Genomic DNA, 23,176 nt, shown 5'->3' on the forward strand with positions numbered 1-23,176 from the left:
TCAAACTATTTGCAGAATTTTAAGCAGGCTTGGTACAAACAGGCCCCTCTGTTGACTGCCGTCCTTTGCTAAGCTCACCAGGGCACCAGGGTGGCATGGCTCAGTTCAGGGGGGATATCTCTGGGAATATGTGGCCTAAATCATCTTATCTGGAGGTTGAAGACCTCAGACTGTTCAAGCCAGAAAGGACTTTGAAGTCCTGCAGCCCAGGAGCACCAGACTTTTAATTTCATGGTCCGTTAGGACTTGAGGGTGGGGGGAATAAGGCTGAAAATAACAGGCTGTCAAGCTTTATTTTGCTAGTTGAGCGAATAAAATACTCATCTTCCATCATCATTTCAGAGAAAGACACTTTAACATAAAAATATGAAAGACTTATTCTCTTACTCTTAACATAAAGAATATGTCCCAGTTCTTTCCCAGAAAGTCAGTGTCAAGCTTACAACGTTACATCAATATATTGGGACACAAATGTGCTTGTGTGTGGATGCACATGAATCCAAATGCATACATACTTATCATCATCCATCTTCAGTTCAGTTTCAGCTCAGTCGCTCAGTCGTGTCTGACTCTTTGTGACCCCGTGAATCGCAGCACGCCAGGCCTCCCTGTCCATCACCATCTCCCGGAGTTCACTCAGACTCATGTCCATCAAGTCCGTGATGCCATCCAGCCATCTCACCCTTGGTCTTCCCCTTCTTCTCCTGCCCCCAATCCCTCCCAGCATCAGAGTCTTTTCCAATGAGTCAACTCTTCGCATGAGGTGGCCAAAGTACTGGAGCTTCAGCTTTAGCATCATTCCTTCCAAAGAAATCCCAGGGTTGATCTCCTTCAGAATGGACTGGTTGGATCTCCTTGCAGTCCAAGGGACTCTCAAGAGTCTTCTCCAACACCACAGTTCAAACGCATCGATTCTTTGGTGCTCAGCTTTCTTCACAGTCCAGCTCTCACATCCATACAGGACCACTGGAAAAACCATAGCCTTGACTAGACGGACCTTAGTCGGCAAAGTAATGTCTCTTCTTTTGAATATACTATCTAGGTTGATCATAACTTTTCTTCCAAGGAGTCATCCATCTTAGTTTTTCTTTATCACACAGACAGCTGTAGTGTGCTAACTGAGTACATGGACTCTGGGGCCAGAATACCTGAGCTCAGACAGAGGCTCCACTACTCATGGTCTGAAGAACCTCAGATGAATTATTTAGCTAATCTAAGCCTTGGTTTCATCATCTATTAAGAAAAGATGATTACACACTTTTCTGGGGTCATTATTAGTTTTAAATGAGCTAATATGTCTCTTGAAAGTCCCTTGGACTGCAAAGAGATCCAACCAATCCATTCTAAAGGAGATCACCCCTGGGATTTCTTTGAACGGAATGATGCTGAAGCTGAAACTCCAGTACTTTGGCCACCTCATGCGGAGTTGACTCACTGGAAAAGACTCTGATGCTGGGAGGGATTGGGCAGGAGGAGAAGGGGATAACAGAGGATGAGATGGCTGGGTGGCATCACCAACTTGATGGACGTGAGTCTGAGTGAACTCTGGGAGTTGGTGATGGACAGGGAGGCCTGGCGTGCTGCGATTCATGGGGTGGCAAAGAGTCGGACACGACTGAGCGACTGAACTGAACTGAACTGAATATGTGAGAAACGCTTGGCACAAATGAAACACCCAGTAAATAGCAGTCATTACTATTATATTTCCACAGACAAGGAAGTCTTCATAAACTGGCCTCTGGAGAAGGCTGAGAGAGCAAATCTTTCCTCTTCCAGATAAGGAAAAACTGACCCAGAGTAGATGTGACTTGTCCAGCTAAGGTCCATGGACAGTTACTGAACACACTGGGTAACTTGAGTAGAACTCAAGCCTATTGACCAAGTCTGATGTATCTCTGAAGTTTCCTAGAAAACAAACAAACAAACAAACTGAATTTGGCAAATGGATGGACTCAGTGGGCATTTATACAGGGTCTGGAGGGATGGGCAGGGAGCTGGCACTTTAGTTTGGCACAATGAGGTCAGTCGAGGGCCACCAGGAGGAAGTCTGGCCACTGCGGCCTTCCTTTCTCTTTCCTCAGCCCCAGAGAAGAGCAGGACTGGGTTCCAGCCCGGGGTGGGGTGGCGGAGTCCCCTGAGAGACAAGAGCAGGTGAGGAGCAGCGCGCCTCCCCACGTCCCCTCCTCCTTCCCTCGGTCCTGCCTCGGGCCCCTCGCTGAGCCCCTCAGGTGCCAGCACTCACAGCCCTGCTGGGGCCCCCTTCCGCTGCAGGAGGGTCCGCTCTCCCATCACCAGTCACAGGGAGGTGCCCTGACACTCTGGTTTGTGTTGGCTGTTGTGATTTGGGGGCTATTCCCTGTTTCCTAGGCCTTGGTGAGGGCCACTGGGTCAGGCAGGCTTGTATCAGTGGTTGGTGACAGACCCGTGTCAGCAAGGCTGCTTTTCAATTTCAAGAGGTCAGGCTGCCTGAGGCAGGCTCTTTCAGCCTCTCCGCTCCATCATCCTTTGCTTATGACTTTCATCCTCATGATCACCTCCTGATCACACGCTCCAAGCAGGAACGAGAATAGAGACAAGGATAAAAAGGAAGGGGTGGCCCAGTGTCAGAAAAGCTGAACTTTCTCACAGAAGCTCCAGCAGCTTCTACAGATGCCTCATTGCTCAGAGCTGGGTCACAGCTCCCAGATGCAAGAGAGGCCAGGAATGGCCATGTTGCATCTGGGCAACAAACTGTGATTTATTAGTAAGGCAAGGATGGATAGTGGGGGAGAAACGTCATCTGCCGGGAAGGCATAGCTAGAATACAATTGAGCCTTTGTGTCTCTTTATCTCTAAAGTCTGCTTCACCAGGTCACATTTGAAGGAAGTCTTACACCAGCTCCAGAAACCTGAACTTCTATATGGGTCTTTACTGAAACCTCCATGCACGTGTGATCAGACACCCAGCCAGCCTTCTTTACAAATCTCCTATACTTCGTCCGCCTCCTTCCAGTACTGTTCCAATCCCTCTCTCTTCTTAAACAATGTCAAACAGCCTCTCCTCACTCACGCCTACGACCCCCCTCCTCGGTTTCCATGTTTCCCTTCATTGGTCTGTGCGCCCTTTCTGGTGGAAATCTATTTAATCTCTGGGCTTTCACAAGTCTAGGGGAGATTCCCTGGTGGCTCAGACAGTAAAATCCTCTGCTTGCAATGCTGGAGACCCGGTTCAATCCCTGGGTCGGGAAGATCCCCTGGAGAAGAAAACAGCAACCCACTCCAGGACGCTTGCCTGGAAAATTCCATGGATGTAAGCTACAGTCCATGGGGTCACAAAGAGTTGGTCACGACTGAGCGACTTCGCTTTCACTTTTTCACTTTCTACTCAATACCCCTATAAGCACAACCACGGCTGAAAACAAAGAATCTGGGAGATATTGAAGCCTGTGACACACCCTTTTCTATTTTCTCTGCTCCCCAGGTAATGAGTGAGCCAGTATAAACTCCAGCCCTGCTTACAGACACACCACACCCTGGCAGACACTGTCAGGGGCCACTGAGCCCCTCTCTGCGCCTCGGAGAACCACCCCCTGCCCTCCCCTCGGCCTCCTGCTCTCCTTACTCTCAGTTTTAGTCCAAATTTCCCCTCTCCCCATTCGTATCTATCCTGTTGGTTTTAGTCCAATAATTTTTATCTGTCCCTTCAAAGGCTCGCTTCAGATGGACTCCGAGTGTTCTCTCAGTTAACCTCCTGCCTCCAAGTCAGTCAGTCCACAGTGCTGTTCTGAAAGTAAGCCCTTGGCTTATATCGAATTGTCCAAAAACCTCATTTGAGTTTTTCTGTGAGATGTTATGGAAAAGCTTGAACAAATTTTTTGCCCACCCCAATCTTATTTTTATCTGACTTGTTATTCAGCTTTTGGATCAGAAGCCTGTTTTCTTTAGAGCTGCTCTCTCTCCACCACCAGGCTCTGAGCCGCCTGAGGGTAAGGGGAGGGCCTGGGTCTGCATCAACCCCTCAGAACAGGGCTTTGCTCTCTTTCTCCCCAGCACGCGGGCTCTGGGCACCTCCCACGTGTCAGGCGCTGAGGTAGGTGCCGCAGACAGAAGGCAGACAGAGTCCACGGCCTGCCTCCTCCGGTCCTCTTCCTCCTCTCCAGATGGTGCTCCACCCGATCCATCAGGCCAGCTGACCGCTGCCCCGCAGAGGCGAGGGGGCGCTGGGGTTCCGCTCCAGGGATGAGCCCCAGCGCCGTCTCCTGGGCTCAGGTGTGTGCCGCTCTGGCAGCTCCAGGGATGAGCCCCAGCGCTGTCTCCCGGGCTGCAGGTGTGTGCCGCTCTGGCAGCTCCCTCACGAGTCCCCAGGTTTCCTGCCCATATCCCTGCCTCCAGCTCCAGTGTTGCTGTTGGCTCTGCTGCCTGCCTGCAGTGCGGCCAGCGACTGGAGGAGCTTTTCTTCCAAAGGAGGGCAGTCAGCTGAATTTCCAAATCCCAGATTTTTTCCACATCAAATTTTCTCCTTTTCTCTTTTGCCCAAATAACACGTTCATTTTGTAGGAAAGGATGGGGCCGTTCTTCCAGGGGTTGAAGACTGTATGAGGAATACCTGGGAGATGGGCAGGGCTCAGCCAAAGTTCTCCTGTTGGAAGGGAAGGCAGGACCGAGCAATAGAGAGGGCTGTTGATTCCCCAAGGAAGATGGGGGGATGAGGTCAAGGCTTTCCTCCTCCTCCCCACTCTCCTCCACCGTTCCTCCGGCCCATTCCCTTCCTTCTGTCTTCTTTCTCTTGCTTCCTGCATGTTTCTTCCTCTCTCTCTCCTTCCTCTTTGTTTCTGCACTCATTTGTCCATGCATTCTCTCAGCGGGCATTTCTTTAGCTGCTGCTGTATGTCAGACACTGTGCTGTAAGCTGGGAATGCAGAGGCCAAAAGTCAAAGCTCAAGGCTCTAAGGCCTGCAGGGGGTGGGGCACCCAGACGACAGGCTGGGTGAGGAGTGACAGTGGGCAAAGGGAGGTAACTGGTAAGTCTCCGAGTCTATTCAGAGGCTTAGACGGTACATCTAAAGCAAGGGAAACTGGGATCAAGGAGACAAGACTCAGAGAACCTTGAGTGGATATTCATGCAACCTAGCTCATTAATTCCTCCTTTTCCATCCTAGGCGGAGAAATCTCAGCTGAAAAGAAACAGACTATGTGAGCAGAACACCCTCCATTCAAATCCCAGGTCTACCACTTTCTGTGCTGATAACAAGTCACTTATTTATTTATTTATTTACAACAGATTTTCTTTTTAGGCCATTTTAGGTTCAGAGCGAAACTGAGCAGAAAGCACAGGGCTCCCCAGGCAGTCTTGCCTCCCCCAAGGCCAGCACCCTGCACCAGGCAGGACGTCTGTTCCAGTCGAGGAGACGTCACCGACATAGCATTGCCATAGCCTACCTTCAGGTCCACTCTTGGCTTGCACATTCTATGGGTTGTAAGAAGTGTAACGGCACGCATCCATCGTTAGTGTCATGCAGAAGTAGTATCACTACCCCAAAACCTCCCTGCTCTCTGCCTTCAGGCCATCTTTTATCCTCAATCTCTCCTTCTTTGGGTCATCAAGGGGATACAATGCAATACTGTACGTGAGTGCCTTGCTTTAGGTGTGTGCTATTTGTATCGTATGCCCATTAAAAGCCCAGAGCCCCTCCCCGCTGATGGCAGTATGCAGTTTAGTGCGTGGTACCGGAAGCAGGAGGAACTGGGTGCTGAGCTCTCTCCAGAGCAGTGAGGCGACATGTGGCCTCGGCTGGTAGGGTGGTTGGCTGCTTGGGGAGTGATAGTGGGAGGAGGGCACGGAGGCACACAGATTCCAAAGGGACTCCGGACCGTTCCCTGCTCCCGAAGTGACCCATCCAACTTCATCCAGGCAGCGGTCTGACTGCTCTTGGCAGGGCTTTGGAGAGCCTGTGTGAGTCAGGTCCACGTGGCCGGTGAGGGAAGGGAGGGGCGGGGAGGGCTCCTGCCCAGGATGGGCCACGCTGGCTTGGAAAGACTGTTCCTGAAAGTCCCTGGCAGGGGGAGGGCGGCTGCGGGCTGTTAATCTGCCATGCAAATCGACGAGTAAACAGTCTCCAATGAGAATCCCAGATGCTTGGTTCGCTGCAGAGACCCGGACACTCATCCCTGGCTCCAGGTGGGGATCAGCTTGAGGGAGCCGAGCACAAGCTAAGGCACAGCCGTGGGCTTCTCCCCCTCCCGTATCCAGACAGGGCTGTTGCCCAGGAGACCTCAGTCTCCTTCTGCCCCTGGACAGCCACAGGAAGAAGGGGAGCTGGCAGAAACAGAGGGCACAAATATACCACCTTTCATTCACAGGGGTAGAAGCTTCTGGGATCTGCTTGGGCTGTCTAGACAAGGCAGATGAACTGGTGCTAGAGACACGGGTGGGCTGGGCGGTGGGCTTGGGCGTGTAGCCTCAGTCTCCACCTCAGCTGGGTCTGTCACGTGGCAGGAGCGCAGCTGGGTTTGGGGAAATGCCAGTGCTTGCTGTATATACACTCGGAGCTTGTTGGCCTGTGGTGAGGAGGGGTGGGAGGGAGAGAGTGGAATGGAACACATCTGGTGACCTGATTTTTTTGTTTTCCTACTCTTGGTTAAGGGCTTTGGCTGTGCTCAGGGCTGGAGGAAGAAGTCAGGAAAAGGGGATGAGGCCCTAGTAAGGAAGATGGGGGCAAGAGGTGCATGTTATTTGGCTGGGCTCAGAGGGGCAGAGTTGATTTGATCCTGGGAAGGCATCTATACCATATGGAGTAGGAAGGGGCTCAGTTTCCTTGTGTGAAGTTTCAATGAGGAACAAAAGTATGACCACGTGAACACTTAGCAGCATCTCCAACAAAGGTATAGCATGCAGCCGTATTCATACATCAACTCAAGAGGTGTGCATAAACATACGCGTCTTCAGGTAGAGTTGCAAACACAACCGTCACCGATGCGTACGGCGAGCGCTCTCACATCTCACTTACACACAGACTGCCACTGAAACACATGCAGACAGGTTCATCAAGACCGGAGTGAGCCACACTGACCCTAAAGATCAAGACCAGTGGGCCCTGAGCCATCGCCCCCCCTTGGATGTCGCAAAGTCTAACGCCTACACCAAGTTTTCTGCACACTCCCAGAGGGCATGTCTGCTTTGGATGAATCATTCAGACCAGGGTCCCTCGGCCCTTCCTCTCTACCGCCTCTGTTCCAACACCACCTCCATGCAGATGGGGAACATGGAAGGCTTCAGTGATGTGGCAAACTTAAGGAGACTTGAAGAAATTGAGAGATTTGCATTAGAATAATGCAAACAGCTTATACGGCAGACATTTAGGTACTTATTGATTTTAATCTATCGGTCATTCTCACAACTTCAGATTCAGAATCTCTCCACCTTATTTAGCAAATCTTTCTCCTCTTGTCTGTTGTCTTCTTCTCAGGGGCAAAACCCAAATTCCTCTCATTTTCTTACATGGAGCAATTCAGCTGCCTCCAACCTCTGTCCCCAAATTTGGCTTCTGAACCCCCATAGTATAGCCAAAAACTCACTGGAAACTGGAAATAGACACTGCGGCTTGCTGATTAAGGCCATCTGCCTTTCCAACCTTCACCTATCAGGGGTAGTTTATATATTTCTGCTGCTGCTGCTAAGTCGCTTCAGTCGTGTCCGACTCTGTGCGACCCCATAGAAGGCAGCCCACCAGGCTCCCCCGTCGCTGGGATTCTCCAGGCAAAAATACTGGAGTGGGTTGCCATTTCCTTCTCCAATGCAGGAAAGTGAAAAGTGAGAGTGAAGTTGCTCAGTCCTGTCCGACTCTTAGCAACCCCATGGACTGCAGCCCACCCGGCTCCTCCGTCCATGGGATTTTCCAGGCAAGAGTACAGGAGTGGGTTCGATGAAGGGCAACTTAATCAGTTTGGCAGAGGAAGTGTGGAGAAGGTGGGCAGGTTGAATAAAACTTCATAAGGTGAAAAAGAAGGGGCATTACTGAGGACCGAATCGAGCCGCGATCCAATCATTCATTCAACCATTCATTCCTTCACTCACTGATTTTTAGGACTGTGCTCGGCAATAAACAAGACAGACAGACTTTACTTGTCATGGAAACTATAGACTTTAACAGATATCTGAGTGTTCTAGAAGGGGAAACTGAGTCATATGAACCTCCCTAAGGAGGTGACACTTAGACCTATAGAAAGAATAAGCATTAACTAGCTTTCCTGCATTGGAGAAGGAAATGGCAACCCACTCCAGTGTTCGTGCCTGGAGAATCCCAGGGACGGGGGAGCCTGGTGGGCTGCCGTCTGTGGGGTCGCACAGAGTCGGACACGACTGCAGCGACTCAGCAGCAGCAGCAGCAAGTGAAAGAGAGTGAGAACATGTTCTGGCAGAGGAAGGAGTATGCTTGAATCTAAAAGCGAGAAAGAGTTTCATGATTATGAGAAGCAGCAAGACATCTGGCATCACTGGTGCTAAGAGACATGGAGGAGAATAGCGTGAGATGAGGCTGAGGAAATAGGCAGTTCCCAGACATATTAAGTGCAGACGTGCTGAGTCACTTTAGTCGTGTCCAACCCTTTGCGACGCTATGGACTCTAGTCCACCAGGCTCTTCTATCCACGGGATTCTCCAAGCAAGAATACTGGAGTGGGTTGCCATGCCCTCACCCAGGGAGATGTATTAGGGGATCCCCTCAACACACATAACCCTTCTGATACTTCTGAGCACAGAGTTAAGGGGAACTCTAAGACAGAGCCTGGAGTTTAACTCTCTGAGCTGAGTTCAACTCTTTGAGATTAAAGAGTTTTGGGCCGGGAACCCCTCTGCATCCAGGTAGCCTAGGATGGGAGACGTGGTCTAGGAAGAGGACAGAAGCCAACAGAGCTGCAACCTTGGGTACACTGTAGCCAAGTGTCACGTGACGGCATGGGATTCTCCTCCTGTAAAGACTCACCATCGTGCCTGGTACAAGGGTGTGGATCAACAAGGATGTCACGCAGCATCAGAGAGGGAAGCACCGCTCAAACATAATGCAAGTAAGATGCTCACTGGTGGCCAAAAGGAAAGATTTCACGGTGAGCTGGCGTACTCTCAAGTTCCCCCTGCTTTTGACATTTGAATGCAGACTGACTCTTTTGGACTGAGCAAGCACTGTGGTCCTTGGGCCCAAAATGGAAACAGATTGGAGCTCAAGTGGTTAGTGTGAATAGTAAAAAGAGGCAAGTTCTTATTTTTATTCCAAACTGGTAGCATTAGTTATACAAGTTACATTAAATGTTTTTGATGGGACACCATCAAAAGCATTTAAACTGCAAAATGTAAAGATCAGAATTTTGTTTGTAAAAGATTACTTTGAATACTATACAAGGAATGCATGAAAGGAGAGAAAGATTATAAAGCCAGAGAGGCTAATTAAGAGATTTTATTAGTTAGAAATGCTTCAAGCAAGAGAATGTATAACATAGTTTAAAGTTTGGTTTACCAACAAGAAGCCAGGAAATCAGGCACCCGCAAGAAATGGTTGGGCAGCTCAATATCATTAAAGACACAGACTTGTTCTATTCTACCACTCTCTTGGTGGTGGCTTTTTATTTTTTGTTTGTTCTCTTGTGGTTGCAAGATAATTGTCTTATCTCCAGACACAATAATTCTATCAAAGGCAGAGAAAAGAAGGAGGGAACATTGCTAGCCATCATCTGTTCCTTTTCTCAGAAAAGCAAAACTTTCCCAGAAGCTCATCACAGATTTGTTTTTATATCTCATCGGTCAAAATTGGATCACAACACCCCTCCAACTGCAAACAAGAATACAAAATTGAATATTTGGATTGTACGTTATATTTCAGTGCCTGAAGCTAGATACATTGTTGCCTGGAGCAAAATTTGGGTTCTGATAGCCAGATAAAAAGAAAAATGACTGTTGAGTAGCCCTGGATAAGATGGTGACATTGGAGATAAAGACATCTAAGAGGTGGAAGTTACAGAACTTGGAGATGGAATGTGGAAAAGAGAGGAGGGGAAGAGGAAAAGGTTGATTTCCAGGTTGTCGGCTTGGGCAGCCAATGGATTCAAATGTTATCAAATACATAGGATGAGGCTAAATTTTGGTCCAAGAGCATCTGATACTCAAATTTTGGGATTGCTTTCTTCTCTTCCCCCCAGCTCCCACTTTCCTTTATCTTTTATAACAAACCATTCTTGTGTATAATCCTCATGGGTAGTCTTTCAAGCAGGTATATCATTGTCCTCGCTCTAAATATGGAAAGTCAAGGTCTGAAAGATGAAGTGGCCTGTCTTCTCTCAAGAAGGGAATGGAATTTATATTTGCAGTCTGCAAAGGACATGAATCTGACTCTCAGAGCTCCTGGACCTGCCTGCAGCTATGAGCGGAAAGGGCCATTCAATGAAGCTGTAAATTATCTCTTTCTCATCGTCATGCAGAAAAGATGAGTGCCTATCATCTCTCTCTTGCAGCACCTCACTGAAGGTCAGCAAGAGCTGACCAAAACAGGTCAGCATCCCCAAATTTTTCCATCAAGGCCCCTAGATCACTACCCCAAGACTGTTCGACTTTTCCCCAAAGGAATGATTTGAGCATGTATTTTAAAAATGCATAATACCCAGGAGAGCAGAAAAGATGGAAGATACAGAAGATAGAGTGAAGGCAGTAGAGCACAGTATCGCGCAGCAGCAGCGGAAAGGCCGGCCCCACAAGTCCCCGTTCGCCGTAGCAGGGGGGCTGGAAGAGAGAGCGAAAGAGCGCAGCAGTACTGTGTGTATCTATGTCGGCTTGCTCTACTCCTTCGATCCTCGTCTATACTCCCTTCTTCCGTTTTAGAGGCTGGAAAGGGCAATGTTAAACTTTCTGGTGTTCCTTGCAGCTAGGAGTGTCCATGGGATGAGTTCTAGTAACTGAAATCCCAGAGGAGGGCTTCCCTTCCTGCAGAAAACGGCAAAGCATCTCTGTCATTTCTGCTACTGCTAAGTCACGTCAGTTGTGTCCAACTCTGTGCGACCCCATAGACGGCAGCCCATCAGGCTCCCTCGTCCCTGGGATTCTCCAGGCAAGAACACTGGAGTGGGCTGCCATTTCCTTCTCCAATGCATGAAAGGGAAAAGTGAAAGTGAAGCTGCTCAGTCATGTCCGACTTCTAATGACCCCAGGGACTGCAGCCTACCAGGCTCCTCCATCCATGGGATTTTCCAGGCAAGAGTACCAGAGTGGGGTACCATTGCCTTCTCCCTCAGTCATTTCAGTTGTGTCCAACTCTTTGTGACCCCATGGACTGTAGCCCTCCAGGCTCCTCTGCCCATGGGATTCTCCAGGCAAGAATACTGGAGTGGATTGCCATGCCCCCTCCAGGCGGTCTTTCTGACCCAGGGATCAAACCTTTGTCTCCTGCATTGCAGGAGAATTCTTTACCACTGAGCTACCGGGGAAGCCTAAAACATCTCTAGCAGTGGACTTTTCTCTTTCTATTTTTTTCCCCCTCTCCTTCCTTGTCTGGACATTGGCTTTGATACCTGGAGATCCAGCAGTTATCTTGCAACCATGAAGAGAAAGGCCACACACTAAGGAAGATGAAACAGGAAGACAGAAAGAGCCTGGTACCTTAATGATCTCCTTGAACAGCTGTGCTCGCCCTATCCTGTCCATCTCCACACTTCCTGTTGTCTTGAGGAAGGAGGGGAGGAAGCGAGGGAAGAGGAAGGCAGGAAGGTTGGGAGGGAAGAATAAAGGAAGGGAGGGAGGGAAGAAGGATGGAAGGAAGAAAAAAAGAGAGGAAGGAAGAAAGAATGAAAGAAGCTTTCTTAGTTAAGCCACCATCAGTCAGGGTTTCTGTTACTGGTAGCTAGAGATGAACCTGGTTTATGCCTCACCCGGGGCGGCCTCTGGGGCAGCCTTTTATTGATAGATGCACTCCCCGACAGCTGTGGATGAAATGCTGATGGCGGTGGATGCTGGGGCTCAGTGCACCGTGCCAGAGAACATGTGAGTATCAAGACCTGTCATCCGACCCAGCAATCCCACTGCTGGGCACACACACCGAGGAAACCGGAGCTGAAAGAGACACGCGCACCCCAGCGTTCACCGCAGCACTGTTTACAATAGCCAGGACGAGGGTGCAACCTAGATGGCCATCGGCAGACGAGTGGGTAAGAAAGCTACGGTTCCTATACAAACGGAATATTACTCAGCTATTCAAAAGAATACATCTGAGTCAGTTTTATCGAGGTGGATGAAATCGGAGTCTATGAAACAGAGTGACGGTAAAGCGGCTGCCTGCAGTGCGGGAGACCCAGGTTAGACCCCTGGGTCGGGAAGATCCCCTGGAGAAGGCAATGGTAAGCCTCTCCAGTGTTCTTGCCTGGAAAATTCCATGGACTGAGGAGCCTGGTAGTCTACAGTCCATGGGGTCGCAAAGAGTTGGACATGACTGAGTGACTTATTTTATACAGAGTGAAGTAAATCAGAAAGAGAAACATCACTACAGTATATTAACACATATATATGGAATTTAGAAAGATGATAATGACGATCCTATGTGTTGGGCTTCCCTGGTAGCTCAGACAGTAAAGCATCTGCCTACAATGTGGGAGATCCAGGTTCGATCCCTGGGTCAGGAAGATCCCCTGGAGAAGGAAATGGCAACCCACTCTAGTACTTTTGCCTGGAAAATCCCATGGATCAAGGAGCCTGGTAGGCTATAGTCCATGGGGTCGCAAAGAGTCGGACACGACTGAGCGACTTCACTTCACTTCATGTGCAAGATAGCAAAAGAGACACGGATATAAAGAACAGCCTTTTGGACTCTGCAGGAGAAACCAAGTGTGGGATGATTTGAGAGAATAGCATTGAAACATGTATATTACCATCTGTGAAATAGATGACCAGTGTCAGGAAGCATTTAACAGGAGGCTTCCTGTGTGCTGTTTTGGATCTGTCATGAATCCTCTGTCCCTTATTAATTCCTGAATATTCAGGAATTCTGTGGATTAGCAAACTGCTCCCGGGGCAGGGGCTGAAGTATGCATGCATTTCCATACAGTGATAAGCGACTATTTACGACCCTCTTCCTTTTTATGAACCATACAGTAAAAGTGATTGTTTACAACCCTCTCTGGCTCCCCACTCCAGTACTCTTGCCTGGAAAATCCCATGGATGGAGAGGCCTTGTGGGCTGCAGTCCATGGGGTCGCTAGTAGTCAGACACGACTCAGCGACTTCACTTTCACTTTTCCCTTTAATGCGTTGGAGAAGGAAATGGCAGCCCACTCCAGTGCTCTCGCCTGGAGAATCCCAGGGACGGGGGAGCCTGGTGGGCTGCTGTCTATGGGGTCGCACAGAGTCAGACACGACTGAAGCGACTTAGCAGCAGCAGCAGCAGCAGCTCTTTCATGTGGATGACTTCATGCTTCCTTGATAACTTGCAAGTTTTGATTTTATCTCTGCTGAAAATAGCTACCTTGTAAGACAGTATAAATACCCACACAATGTTGAACAAAACACCTCTGCTCCATCAGAGCTTGGATCCCCGTGTTTTCTCTCTCCCTCTCTCTCTTTCAGGCTAGTTCTCTGCAGTGCAGAGGCCCTCTGGGTTCACTTTCCCGCCCGGGCTTCTAAGACCCTCTCGAGAAGGCGCTCTGCGCTTTCACCCCATTGAGAGGGCGCCTGAGGCCTTTGTGAACAGAGCAAGTCCTGTGTCAGGGACTTTATTGGTTTTCTGCATAAACCAAAGAATATCAGCCTCTTTCTCTCTCCTTTACTTTCTTATCATCGACTCTGGACCACCAGGTTCCGATCCATTAGAGGACCTCAACAGACCAGTACAAGTTCAATTCATGAAACAGGCCACTCAAAGCCGGCGCACTGGGACAACCCAGAGGGGTGGGATGGGTAGGGAGGTGGGAGGGGGGTTCAGGATGGGTTACGCCCATGGCTGGTTCATGTCAATGTATGGCAGAAACCACTACAATATTGTAAAGCAATTAGCCTCCAATTAAAGTAAACTAATTTTTTAAAAGAAACAAAAATAAATAAACACAACAGGAGAGTCAAAGGAGTTGTGTTACCAGACTCAGAGGAGCCTCTCTTTGGGAAGGAATAGAGAAGACAAGGGGAAGCCCACTCCGGTATGCTTGCCTGGAAGGTTCCACGGACAGAGGAGCTTTGGCAGGCTACAGTCCACAAGGTTGCAAAGGGTCTAACACAGCTAAGCACACACACTCCCAGGGAAGACAAGAGTGACCCACGTGTAGCAGCAGAGCAGTCGTCTGGGAGTGGGTGTGCTGGTCTTAGCACGCCGACTGCCACGAGCCGGAGATGCGGCCCCTCCCCCTCGGCCTGCACAGTGAAGGGTCTGAGCTCTGTCAGTGTTCTCAGCTCTATAACCATCAAAAAGAAGAACCCCATATTTTTAAAAAAGATTTTCGATCTACCTAACTGTATTTATCAAACTGTTCATATTCCCATGAGAATATTCTATTGATATGAAAGTGAAAGTCACTCAGTCGTGTCCAACTCTTTGCAACCCATAGACTATACAGTCCTGGAGTTCTCCAGGCCAGACTACTGGAGTGGGGACCCTTTCCCTTCTGCAGAGGATCTTCCCAACCCAGGGATCAAACCCAGGTCTCCCTCATTGCAGGAGGATTCTTTACCAGCTGAGCCACAAGGGAAGCCCAAGAATACTGGAATGGGTAGCCTGTCTCTTCTCCAGCGGACCTTCCTGACCCGGAATTGAACCAGGGTCTCCTGCACTGCAGGCAGATTCTTTACCAACTGAGATATAATTCCAGGCAATAGCAAAGAAAAGCAACTTTTAAATTTAGTCTTATCGTAGGATAAAATTTTCATTAGTTCTCTGAAAAGTTGGAAATACCTCCCAGATCCACATGATTATCTTTCAGGCTTGTCATAATCTCAGGGTTTGCCTAGGAAATCAGCGAGGTCCAATCCCATCTCCCCTGACACTGGAGCCCTGTGTCCCTTAGCAGACGGTGGAGGAGCATTTTCCATCCTGCTTGTAGGCCCAGTTCTTTCTTCCTTTTTCAAGCCTTTATGAATCTGTAACAACAGTGCTTCTGTTCAGTGTTTTGGCTTTTTGGCGCCTGCAGTATGTGGGATCTCAGCGCCCTGACCAGGGTCTGAACCGGCATCCCCTGCACAGAAAGATGACGTCCCAACCACCGGACTGCAGGGAAGCCGCTAGGCCCAGGCCTTATTTCCAGCGCCAGGTGCTCTCTCACTTCCTGTTTGAAATGGCACATTCCTGATGGCCTAAGTGTAGCTCATTTGCCCCGCGTGTCTGTCTGCCAGTCCGCCTCAGGAGCACTCTTCCACTCCACCCCGACGCCCTCTTCATGCCAGGAAGGAGCTGTTTCACCTAAACTTTCCTCTCTGTTACCCTGCTGGCAACCTTCTCACCTGAGGGACCTGGAGATCCCATCTGCCAGCCTGAGGAGCAGGCCCTGATCTCTCCCTCAAGCAGCTCCGTCTGCTGCTGAGGACACAGGGGCAGAGGCTCTCAGTCCAGCTGAGTGAATGCCGTGATGGAGAATCCAGCGTGCTGCTGAAGACTGAACTGTTGACTCTGCAGGGACATGGGAACCCCAGAGAGAGAGGGAGAGGAGGCACTGAGCAGGGCCTGCAGGATAGGGGAGGGCTGGGGCAGCGCTTGACGACCAGCGCCACAGGGAAGAGAGGGCCAGGCCAGGCGAGGGCAGGGCCTGCCTGCCTGACGACTTTATTTAAGGCCTCCCTCCCTCCCTTCCTTCCTCCCACAAGTATTTATTGAGCATCTTTTGTGACAAGAATACTGTTAGGTGGTAAAAACAGATGTGAATAAGACATGTCTTGCCTTGAAGCAGCTCAAAGGATTAGTGGAGAGACAAATCAACTCCTTCCAACCCCTGGTCCTGCAATAGGGTACATCTCTACTTTTGAAGAGATGTACCCTAGACCCCAGATTGGCTTCTGACTTGTCCCCTTAGTGACAGCAGACGGCATGCCACCACACCACAGAAAAACCTCAACAGCGCTAGGCCCCAGGCCCTTCCTACAGTCTGACATTTGCTCAGTCTTGGTTGAGATACCCTGAACTTTCTTCGTCTGCTCTGGAAGCTGTAGAATTTCCCTGCCTGGAGGCTGGAGACTGTTCAAATGACTTCTGCCCTATGAGAGTCTGGAGTAGGGAGAAGGGCTGCTCTGAACCTGTCCCTCATGCCGCAGTCTTAGGAAGGGCAGAGGGAGCAGACCCTTGGAGGCCAGGGTACATCTGCTCTAATCCTGCTCCTTGGAAGAGGCTGATAGGATAGTTCCTCCTCGGCCTCCCTGACCCAGCACCTCACTGCTCTGGAGGAGTCCCGGCCCGGACAAACCATGAGGGCTACACTCAGGCGGCACAGGAAGCAAGTGGAGCATCTGTGCTGGGGCCATCGAGTGACGCTATGATGCTAGTAGATCCTGGAGGAGAGGGCCCGGTGCCGTCAAGCCTGTTCAAGTCTCCACCAAGGGTCTCCAAAGGCCAGTGCTACTGCGGGGCTTCCTGGGGAGAGGGCGTATTCTTTTCCCCTCAAAGCATGCACACTGAAGCTGCTGAGACAAATACACGGTGGGAATGTTAGGGACAGTAAGAAAACTGGCCGAGGAGAGAGATAAAGAACCAGGGGAACACAGAGGCTGGGAAGGGCCTACCCAGTCAGAATGGCTAAAAATGGAGGAAGCAGCTGTTGAGATGAGTCTTCCCATCAGTCAGGGCAGCGTTTGGCGGCCCGTAACAGAAACCTAACTACTGAGGTTCCACAGACTCGGGCTTGCTTTTCTCTTGTGACAAAACTTACGGAGGGAGGTGAGCACAGGTCTCACGATGTCATCAGGGAGCTAGACTCGCTCTGTCTTCCAGGCCAGCATCCTTAACGTACAGTCTTCTTGGGTTGGAGCTGGGTTCTCCACTCCCAGGAGTCTCATCCTAGACTTTCCAGGGAGCAAGGGGAAAAGCAAAAGACTCCTGCCAGATACACAAGAGCTCTTTCTTCTTAAAAGAAAGAGTACATTTCATTGGCCAGATTGTCACAGTATCACCTCTAGCAACAAGAAGCTTGGGAGGAATTCCCTGGTCCAGTGGTTAGTAATCCACCTTCTAGTGCTTGGGACACAGGTTCAATCCCCGGTCCGGGAAGATTCCATATGCTGAGGGGCAACTAAGCCCGAGAGCCACAACTTCTGAGGTCCACACCCTCGAGAACTTGTGTGTCGCAACTACCGAGCCTTATGCCTCAACTAGTGAAGATACTTGCCCTAGAGCCCGTGCTCCACAGTGAGAGAAGCCACCATGGCTAGAGGCTAGGAACTGCCGGCCGCAGCTAGAGAAAGCCCACGCGCAGCAACGAAGACCTAGCACAGCCAAGAATAAATAAATAGATAGTTCAAAACAGAAATCAGTGTGCTGTAAAATGAGGCAGAAAGGCAGAACAGTTAAAGGCTGGACAATGAGCAGTGTCTGTCAGAACCTGAAAGGATCAGAACATCCTCGAATGAAGTGTGGAAAGACTTTCAGGTAAAGGCTCAGGGTAGGCACGTGCCAGGAATGTGTGGGAATCACAGATAGTCCAGCTCAGCTGGAGCGGAGGGTGTGGCTAGTGGGAAGAATGGACAGGGGTAGTTTGCGTTGCTCTCCTACCCGACACACACTGCCACGCAGAAGTCAGGCCTGCGGGAGGCAACAGCAGGCAACAAGCAACGTCTGGAAAAGTCAGGTTGAACTGCAGCAGGAAACAGTGATGAAGTTCAGAGAAAGGCAAACGATAGCAAATCTCTTGACAGCCTTGCAATGACAGCCTCGGGCAGAGGGCTGCTGGGCTGGACGCGTGCACACCCCCCAGTCAAGTCAGACTGTCCAAGATTCCCTAGCGCCCCTCATTGCTCCCTGAATAAGCCTTGGAACTAGACCCATGCGTTGGCATCCAGCCTGAGGTCTGTCTGTCGTTGTCATTCCTCCTCTCCCCTCTCTTCTAGCCTCAGCTGTTCCGATTGCAGTGGAAGCAGGGGGATCCGGCAGCGCAGAAGGATTAGTGTGGAGATGGGGACTCCAGGTCTAGGGTACTCTGGAGCCCTTCCTTGGACTCTCTCCAGAGATTCCTGACTTGGCATCTAGCGGTGTGGCCACCCTCTGCAGCGCCCAGCTCATAGTCTCCTGGCTTTCTTGACCGGGAGGCGCTGCAGAATTTCAGGTCCCCCCATCTTCAGCAATACCCTTTCCTCCTGCTGGCCTCTGGAGGCAGAGAACGGGCCGGCCATCCTCACTTTCACAGGGCTTCCCGTGTTCCCCTCAGCCTCCCCTATCCCAAGCAGAGTGCCTAACTTCCCTTTCTTCCTGGCCTTCTGACCTTTATATACTTTGCATTACTTTGGAGGGACCTGCTTCAGTTTCTGCTTGTTATTAAAGGATATAATGCAGGTGGTGGATAGGGTGGGGTAGAACCATTATTTAAGGTGCAGGAAGTGAGGTTCTGGCACCATTTTCATCAGGACTCATTCCTCAGTTCTTCGGTTTCCAGAGAGTGCTATGCCTCTGATCCACAGGGGTGCTAGGCTACAGTGCAGACGTCAGGACTCACCTGAAGAGAAATGCCACAATAGGAAGACCAAGTGACTAGTACATCGCATAGCCTAACTTCCCATTTATTCCAAAAAAACACTCCCTAACATTCCTGCAGGAGGCTGAGTATTCTCAAGGAAAGAAGGCTTACTACAACTCATGACCTCTTTGGCCCTCTGACACATTCTTGGGCAGTCCTGCTGATGAAAAGGGGAAAAAGTCTTCCTGCTCCAACAACAGGCAGTACTGGGGCACATTCTCTAGAGCAGGCACTCTACTGACACTATGCAGAAAGACCCCACCAAATGGCACTCTGACTCTGAAAACTGGTATTATTCCCATTTCACAGGTGAGGGCCCTGAGAACCAGAGGGGCTGAACGGCTTGCCCGTCGCCTGAAGGCTGGCAAGGGGCTCTGCTGGTGACTGAGCCGAGAACGCCGCTCCTTGCACTGCACGCGCCGCACTGACTGTGGCACTGTGGCGTTTGGGCTCGGGGAAGTCTCCCCTGAGAAGCTTCCTGTGCGCTGCAGGCTGCGCAGCAGAATCCCTGGTCTCTACTAGCCGCTGTGTGCCAGTGACAGCCGCCTCCAGCTGTGACAGCTGGAACTGTCTCCAGAGTCCACCAAAGGCTCTCTTGGGGGAAGGAGGCATCACTCTTCATTGATTTGTCTGCCTTACCTACGTGTTTTCTTTCTCTGAAAGTGAAAAAGTGAAGGCGATAGTTGCTCAGTCGCGTCTGACTCTTTGCGACCCCGTGGACTGTAGCCCACCAGGCTCCTCTGTCCACGGAGTGCTCCAGGCAAGCATGCTGGCACGGGTAGCCATCCTCCTCTCCGGAGGATCTTCCCGACTCAGGGAACAAACCTGGGCCTCCTGCACTGCAGCCAGATTCTCTACTGCCTGAGGCACCAGGGAAGCCCTACCGAGCCCCCTTGTTTCACTTCCATTTACTGGCCCCAGTTTCTGCCCCCAGGAGCCACAGGAAGCATCTGCTTTGTCTTTCCGTCACCCATAGTCCTTCAGATAACGGTCAGGCTGGTTCTTGTCTCCACATCTGTTCTCCAGATCAGACTCCAGAGTTCTTTCGTCCTTTCCTGGTGCACTCGGGTTTCTAGGCCCTTCACCGCACTGGCTGCTCTCTGCTGCTGAGTATCAGTTGGGCAGAGAGTTAGACTAGACAAAAGGAGGCGCTTTCTTCCTTCCGTCCTCCCCTTCACTCCTCATCAGGGAGGAACCCAGGCCAGCCGTGGTGGCCTTTGTGCAGCCCTGGTGTCTCTCATGGGGTGGGTTTTCTCTCCTGTGGTCCCCATTGCTCTTTTTCCATCCTAAGTCCTCATCGTCTGTTTGCTCTGTCTCCCCAGTCCCCACACCCACCGAGGTGTTTTATGTCCCGCAGTTGTAATCCGCCGTCACGCCCCTCTAAGCACCTAACAGGCGGCCTGGCAGGTGGGAGGCCCTCACGAAGTGTGTATAGTAACAGAACAGAATCAATGCTGAGCTTTGAGGTGAAAGTGCTGCGAAGAGATATAAAGCACGATACACATTTGTATTTTCTCTTTTCTCTATCTTACCTCAGCCCCTCTCTTCCCTGGTCTTCTCCAGGCCAGACCAGCAGATTGGCAGAGAAAGCTAACCAAGGTGTATTTGAGGAATGGGAAATTGAGGAGGGTGCCGTCCGGAATTTTTGTCTCATTCCCTAGTTTCAGTGGATTGCTCCAGTGAAGACTGTGGTGCCAGCATAGAATCTAACAAGAGCTGTCTTTCCCTCTCGCCTAGCCCTCCTAGTTAATTGCTAAGCCTGATTGTTAGCAAAATTCAATTCTCAATAGGATCTACCACATGGAAAAACACCTTTCAGCATACACAGTGAACAAGGCGCGCATTAACAAGAGAAGACCAGCGGCAGGCACTGGAGAAAGTGATTCGTCAGTTCTAGAATCTGGTTAAGTCTTTCAGCAACAAAGACGTGTTGCTGTGCCCAGCCTGCAGGGCAGACACATGGGCCTGGCGTTAGAATGTGTCCCCAACACTCCACGCTCTCCCCGAATCTGAAAGGACTGTAGAGTCAGTGGATCACTGCTGCACTGAGTTTCTAGGTTTGACTCTCTTCACAAGCCTTTGCTAAGTGCCAGGGTCACCCTGAAGTTCAGCTCCCCCCATGAACAGAGTCCAGCAGGTTCTAGGAGGGCAGGTGGAGAAGGAGAGGAACTCCTGGGATACACAGCCCTCCTGTGGGAGCTCTCAGCCTAATGGGAGGCCCTGACCTCAGGAAGTTAGAGGGGGAGAAGGAAGAGGAGGAGGAGGGGAAGAAGAAGAAGATGAAGAAACAGAAGAAGGCTCGTTAATGTGTGCAGTTACGCATGAACATCAAAGCCACCCTGCATAACCACGAGGAGGTTAACTCCAAGATGCGGAGGGATGTTGGAAAGGTTCAGAAGAGAGGTATAAATGGAACAGAAAACAGATTTCCTCAGTCAGGATGGAAGAGGTCTTCTGATTGGTGCAGAAATGGTAGGTATATGCTGGGGGTGGTGTGCAGGGTCGGGGTATGGTGCCTAAACTCAAAGGCACCCAAGCACACATCCACTCTACGGAAGTACAGGAGAGGAGAGAGGATTCCAAGGAGCTGTGTATCCCTCTGGACTATGTCCTTCTCTGGTCTGGGGTCAGACGATGTGATGGCATGGTTTGGAAAGAGGTGAGAATGTAAAGTGGAGGGACCTTTGGAGAGAGCTGGGGCCCGAATCCTAGAGCTGTGTCACAGCCAACCCTCTAAATGACCGTTAACAGGCCCCTCTGGCTCTACCTTTCAGAACTCAAAGCCAGTACTGGACGTGGGAGAAAGGGCTCCAGGATGGTTGTGCCGTATCAGCCTCAGGGCAAGACAGAGCACGGCTGTATTCCGGCTCCACCCCAGCCCTGAGCTGCCCGCGTCTCCCCCCTCAAGGCCAGGGCCACTAAGCTGGAGGCAAGAGCAAAAGCACCATCCGTGAGGCCCCTGTAGCTGCCAAAGTGAACTTAGCATGCATTGTTTGACCTCTCTTTCATTAAAATCCAAAGGAAACTGATAGATTGCATCTGACAAGATGAGACTTAACAGGGGCCAGTGCCAGCGCCTGAACTCGACTGTAAAGTCCACGTGCACAAGCGCAGAATGCTGGAGGCAGAACTGAGCAGTGGCATGCATAGCAAAGCTTTCAGGGTTTTTGAGGATGATAAACTTTGTGTAGCTTTAAGAGCTGGTAAGAATAACCATTCACCCTCTGGATGGTAATTTTCACCATGTGCTCAGCACAGTCTCAGGCTCTCCTCAGAATAACGTATGGGGTAGGTACCTCCCGGTTATTTCCATTTTGCAGAAGAGGAAATGGAGGCACAGGGAGATTCGAACAATTTACCCAAGATCTCATAGCTAGTAAGTGGTAGAGCCAGGGTTAACTTGGACCCAGACTCAACGCTTTGGCATGAAAGCATGGAATTTAGAACAGAGAGACAACAGTCATTCTCTGCTCTGTGCCAAAAATAGCTCATTTTCAGAAGTCGAGTTTTCTAAGATCAGCACTCCAAGTCTTCATTAGTAGCAAAACGGAGCACATTCAAAAGATGGGGTTTAGGAGCCTTGAGGAAAGGAATGTTTGCAATTGTTACATTCTTCATCTTCACCCACCCGGGTGCTGTGGCGAGGCAGCCTCGATACCGCCCTCAAATCCATTCCCCCACATCCACCCATCACCAGCCTCTTGAGTAACACCCAGCTTTTGCCCGTATGTGCTGAGTCGCTTCACACATGTCCAGTTCTTCGTGACCCTATGGACTGTATCCCACCAAGCTCCCCGTCCATGGGATTCTCGAGGTAGGAATACTAGAGTGGGTTGCCAGGCCCTCCTCCAGGGGATCTTCCAGACCCAGGAATTGACAGCTTTCCCCACTTTTTCCACATCAGTCCCTCACGTCTCCTGCATTGGCAGGCAGGTGCTTTATCCCTAGCACCACCTGGGAAGCCCCATACCCAGCTTAACACCCTCCAAACCCTAAAAGCTTTCTCACGCGTGCCACTTTTAAGCTCTTCCTTCTACTTCCAAAACACATCTCAGCTTAGCCCACTTCTCTCTCACCACAGCCATTTCTCCACCCTGAGTCACTATCATCTCCCCCCGGCTCACTGCTCACCCTCCTATCCACTCCCTTCTTCACCACTTGGCCAGCAAGCAGCTCTCCACGCCACAGCCAGAGAGAGCTCTGAAAACCAAAATGGGACCAGACCACTTCACCACAAACACCCTTCCATAATTCACACTCCGCATTAACCGCAAGCCGGAATCCTAGCTCTGGTTCTCCCTGACTCTCCAGGGTCCTCTCCCACAGTTCCCTCCATGGCCTCTCCATGCTGCTCTCCTTTGGTTTGTTACATGTCCTGCTTCTTCTTACTCAAGGTGCATGCCTCGAGTAAGACTCTCTGCCCAGGAAGCTCTTATTCACCCCTCAACTTCTGTAGCTGCTCTTCCTTACCCTTCCAGTCTGGGCTCAGGGTCATTTCCTGGTTTAGAGGCTCAGACCCTCTTACCGCCAC

At 50.5% G+C, this 23,176-nt stretch overlaps 1 protein-coding gene across 1 annotated transcript; it reads right to left on the bottom strand.

Annotated features, from left to right (window-relative positions):
• Nucleotides 1–3,903: 3,903 nt before the first annotated feature.
• On the bottom strand, nt 3,904–22,915 carry LOC132657523 (uncharacterized). The gene is made up of 6 exons (XM_060396689.1): nt 16,849–22,915; nt 15,434–15,599; nt 14,889–15,073; nt 11,887–12,067; nt 8,961–9,054; nt 3,904–6,295 (listed from the first exon to the last, which is right to left on the bottom strand). The coding sequence occupies exon 6, from the start codon at nt 4,846–4,848 to the stop codon at nt 3,904–3,906; it is 945 nt and encodes a 314-aa protein (XP_060252672.1). The 5' UTR covers nt 4,849–6,295; nt 8,961–9,054; nt 11,887–12,067; nt 14,889–15,073; nt 15,434–15,599; nt 16,849–22,915.
• Nucleotides 22,916–23,176: the final 261 nt, after the last annotated feature.

The sequence above is a fragment of the Ovis aries genome, chromosome 12, assembly GCF_016772045.2.
Source record: "Ovis aries strain OAR_USU_Benz2616 breed Rambouillet chromosome 12, ARS-UI_Ramb_v3.0, whole genome shotgun sequence".
Lineage (NCBI taxonomy): Eukaryota > Metazoa > Chordata > Mammalia > Artiodactyla > Bovidae > Ovis > Ovis aries.

Coding starts and splice junctions, on each gene's coding strand:
- LOC132657523 (XM_060396689.1), bottom strand. CDS start 4,848: ATGCCCGCTGAGAGAATGCATGGACAAATGAGTGCAGAAACAAAGAGG.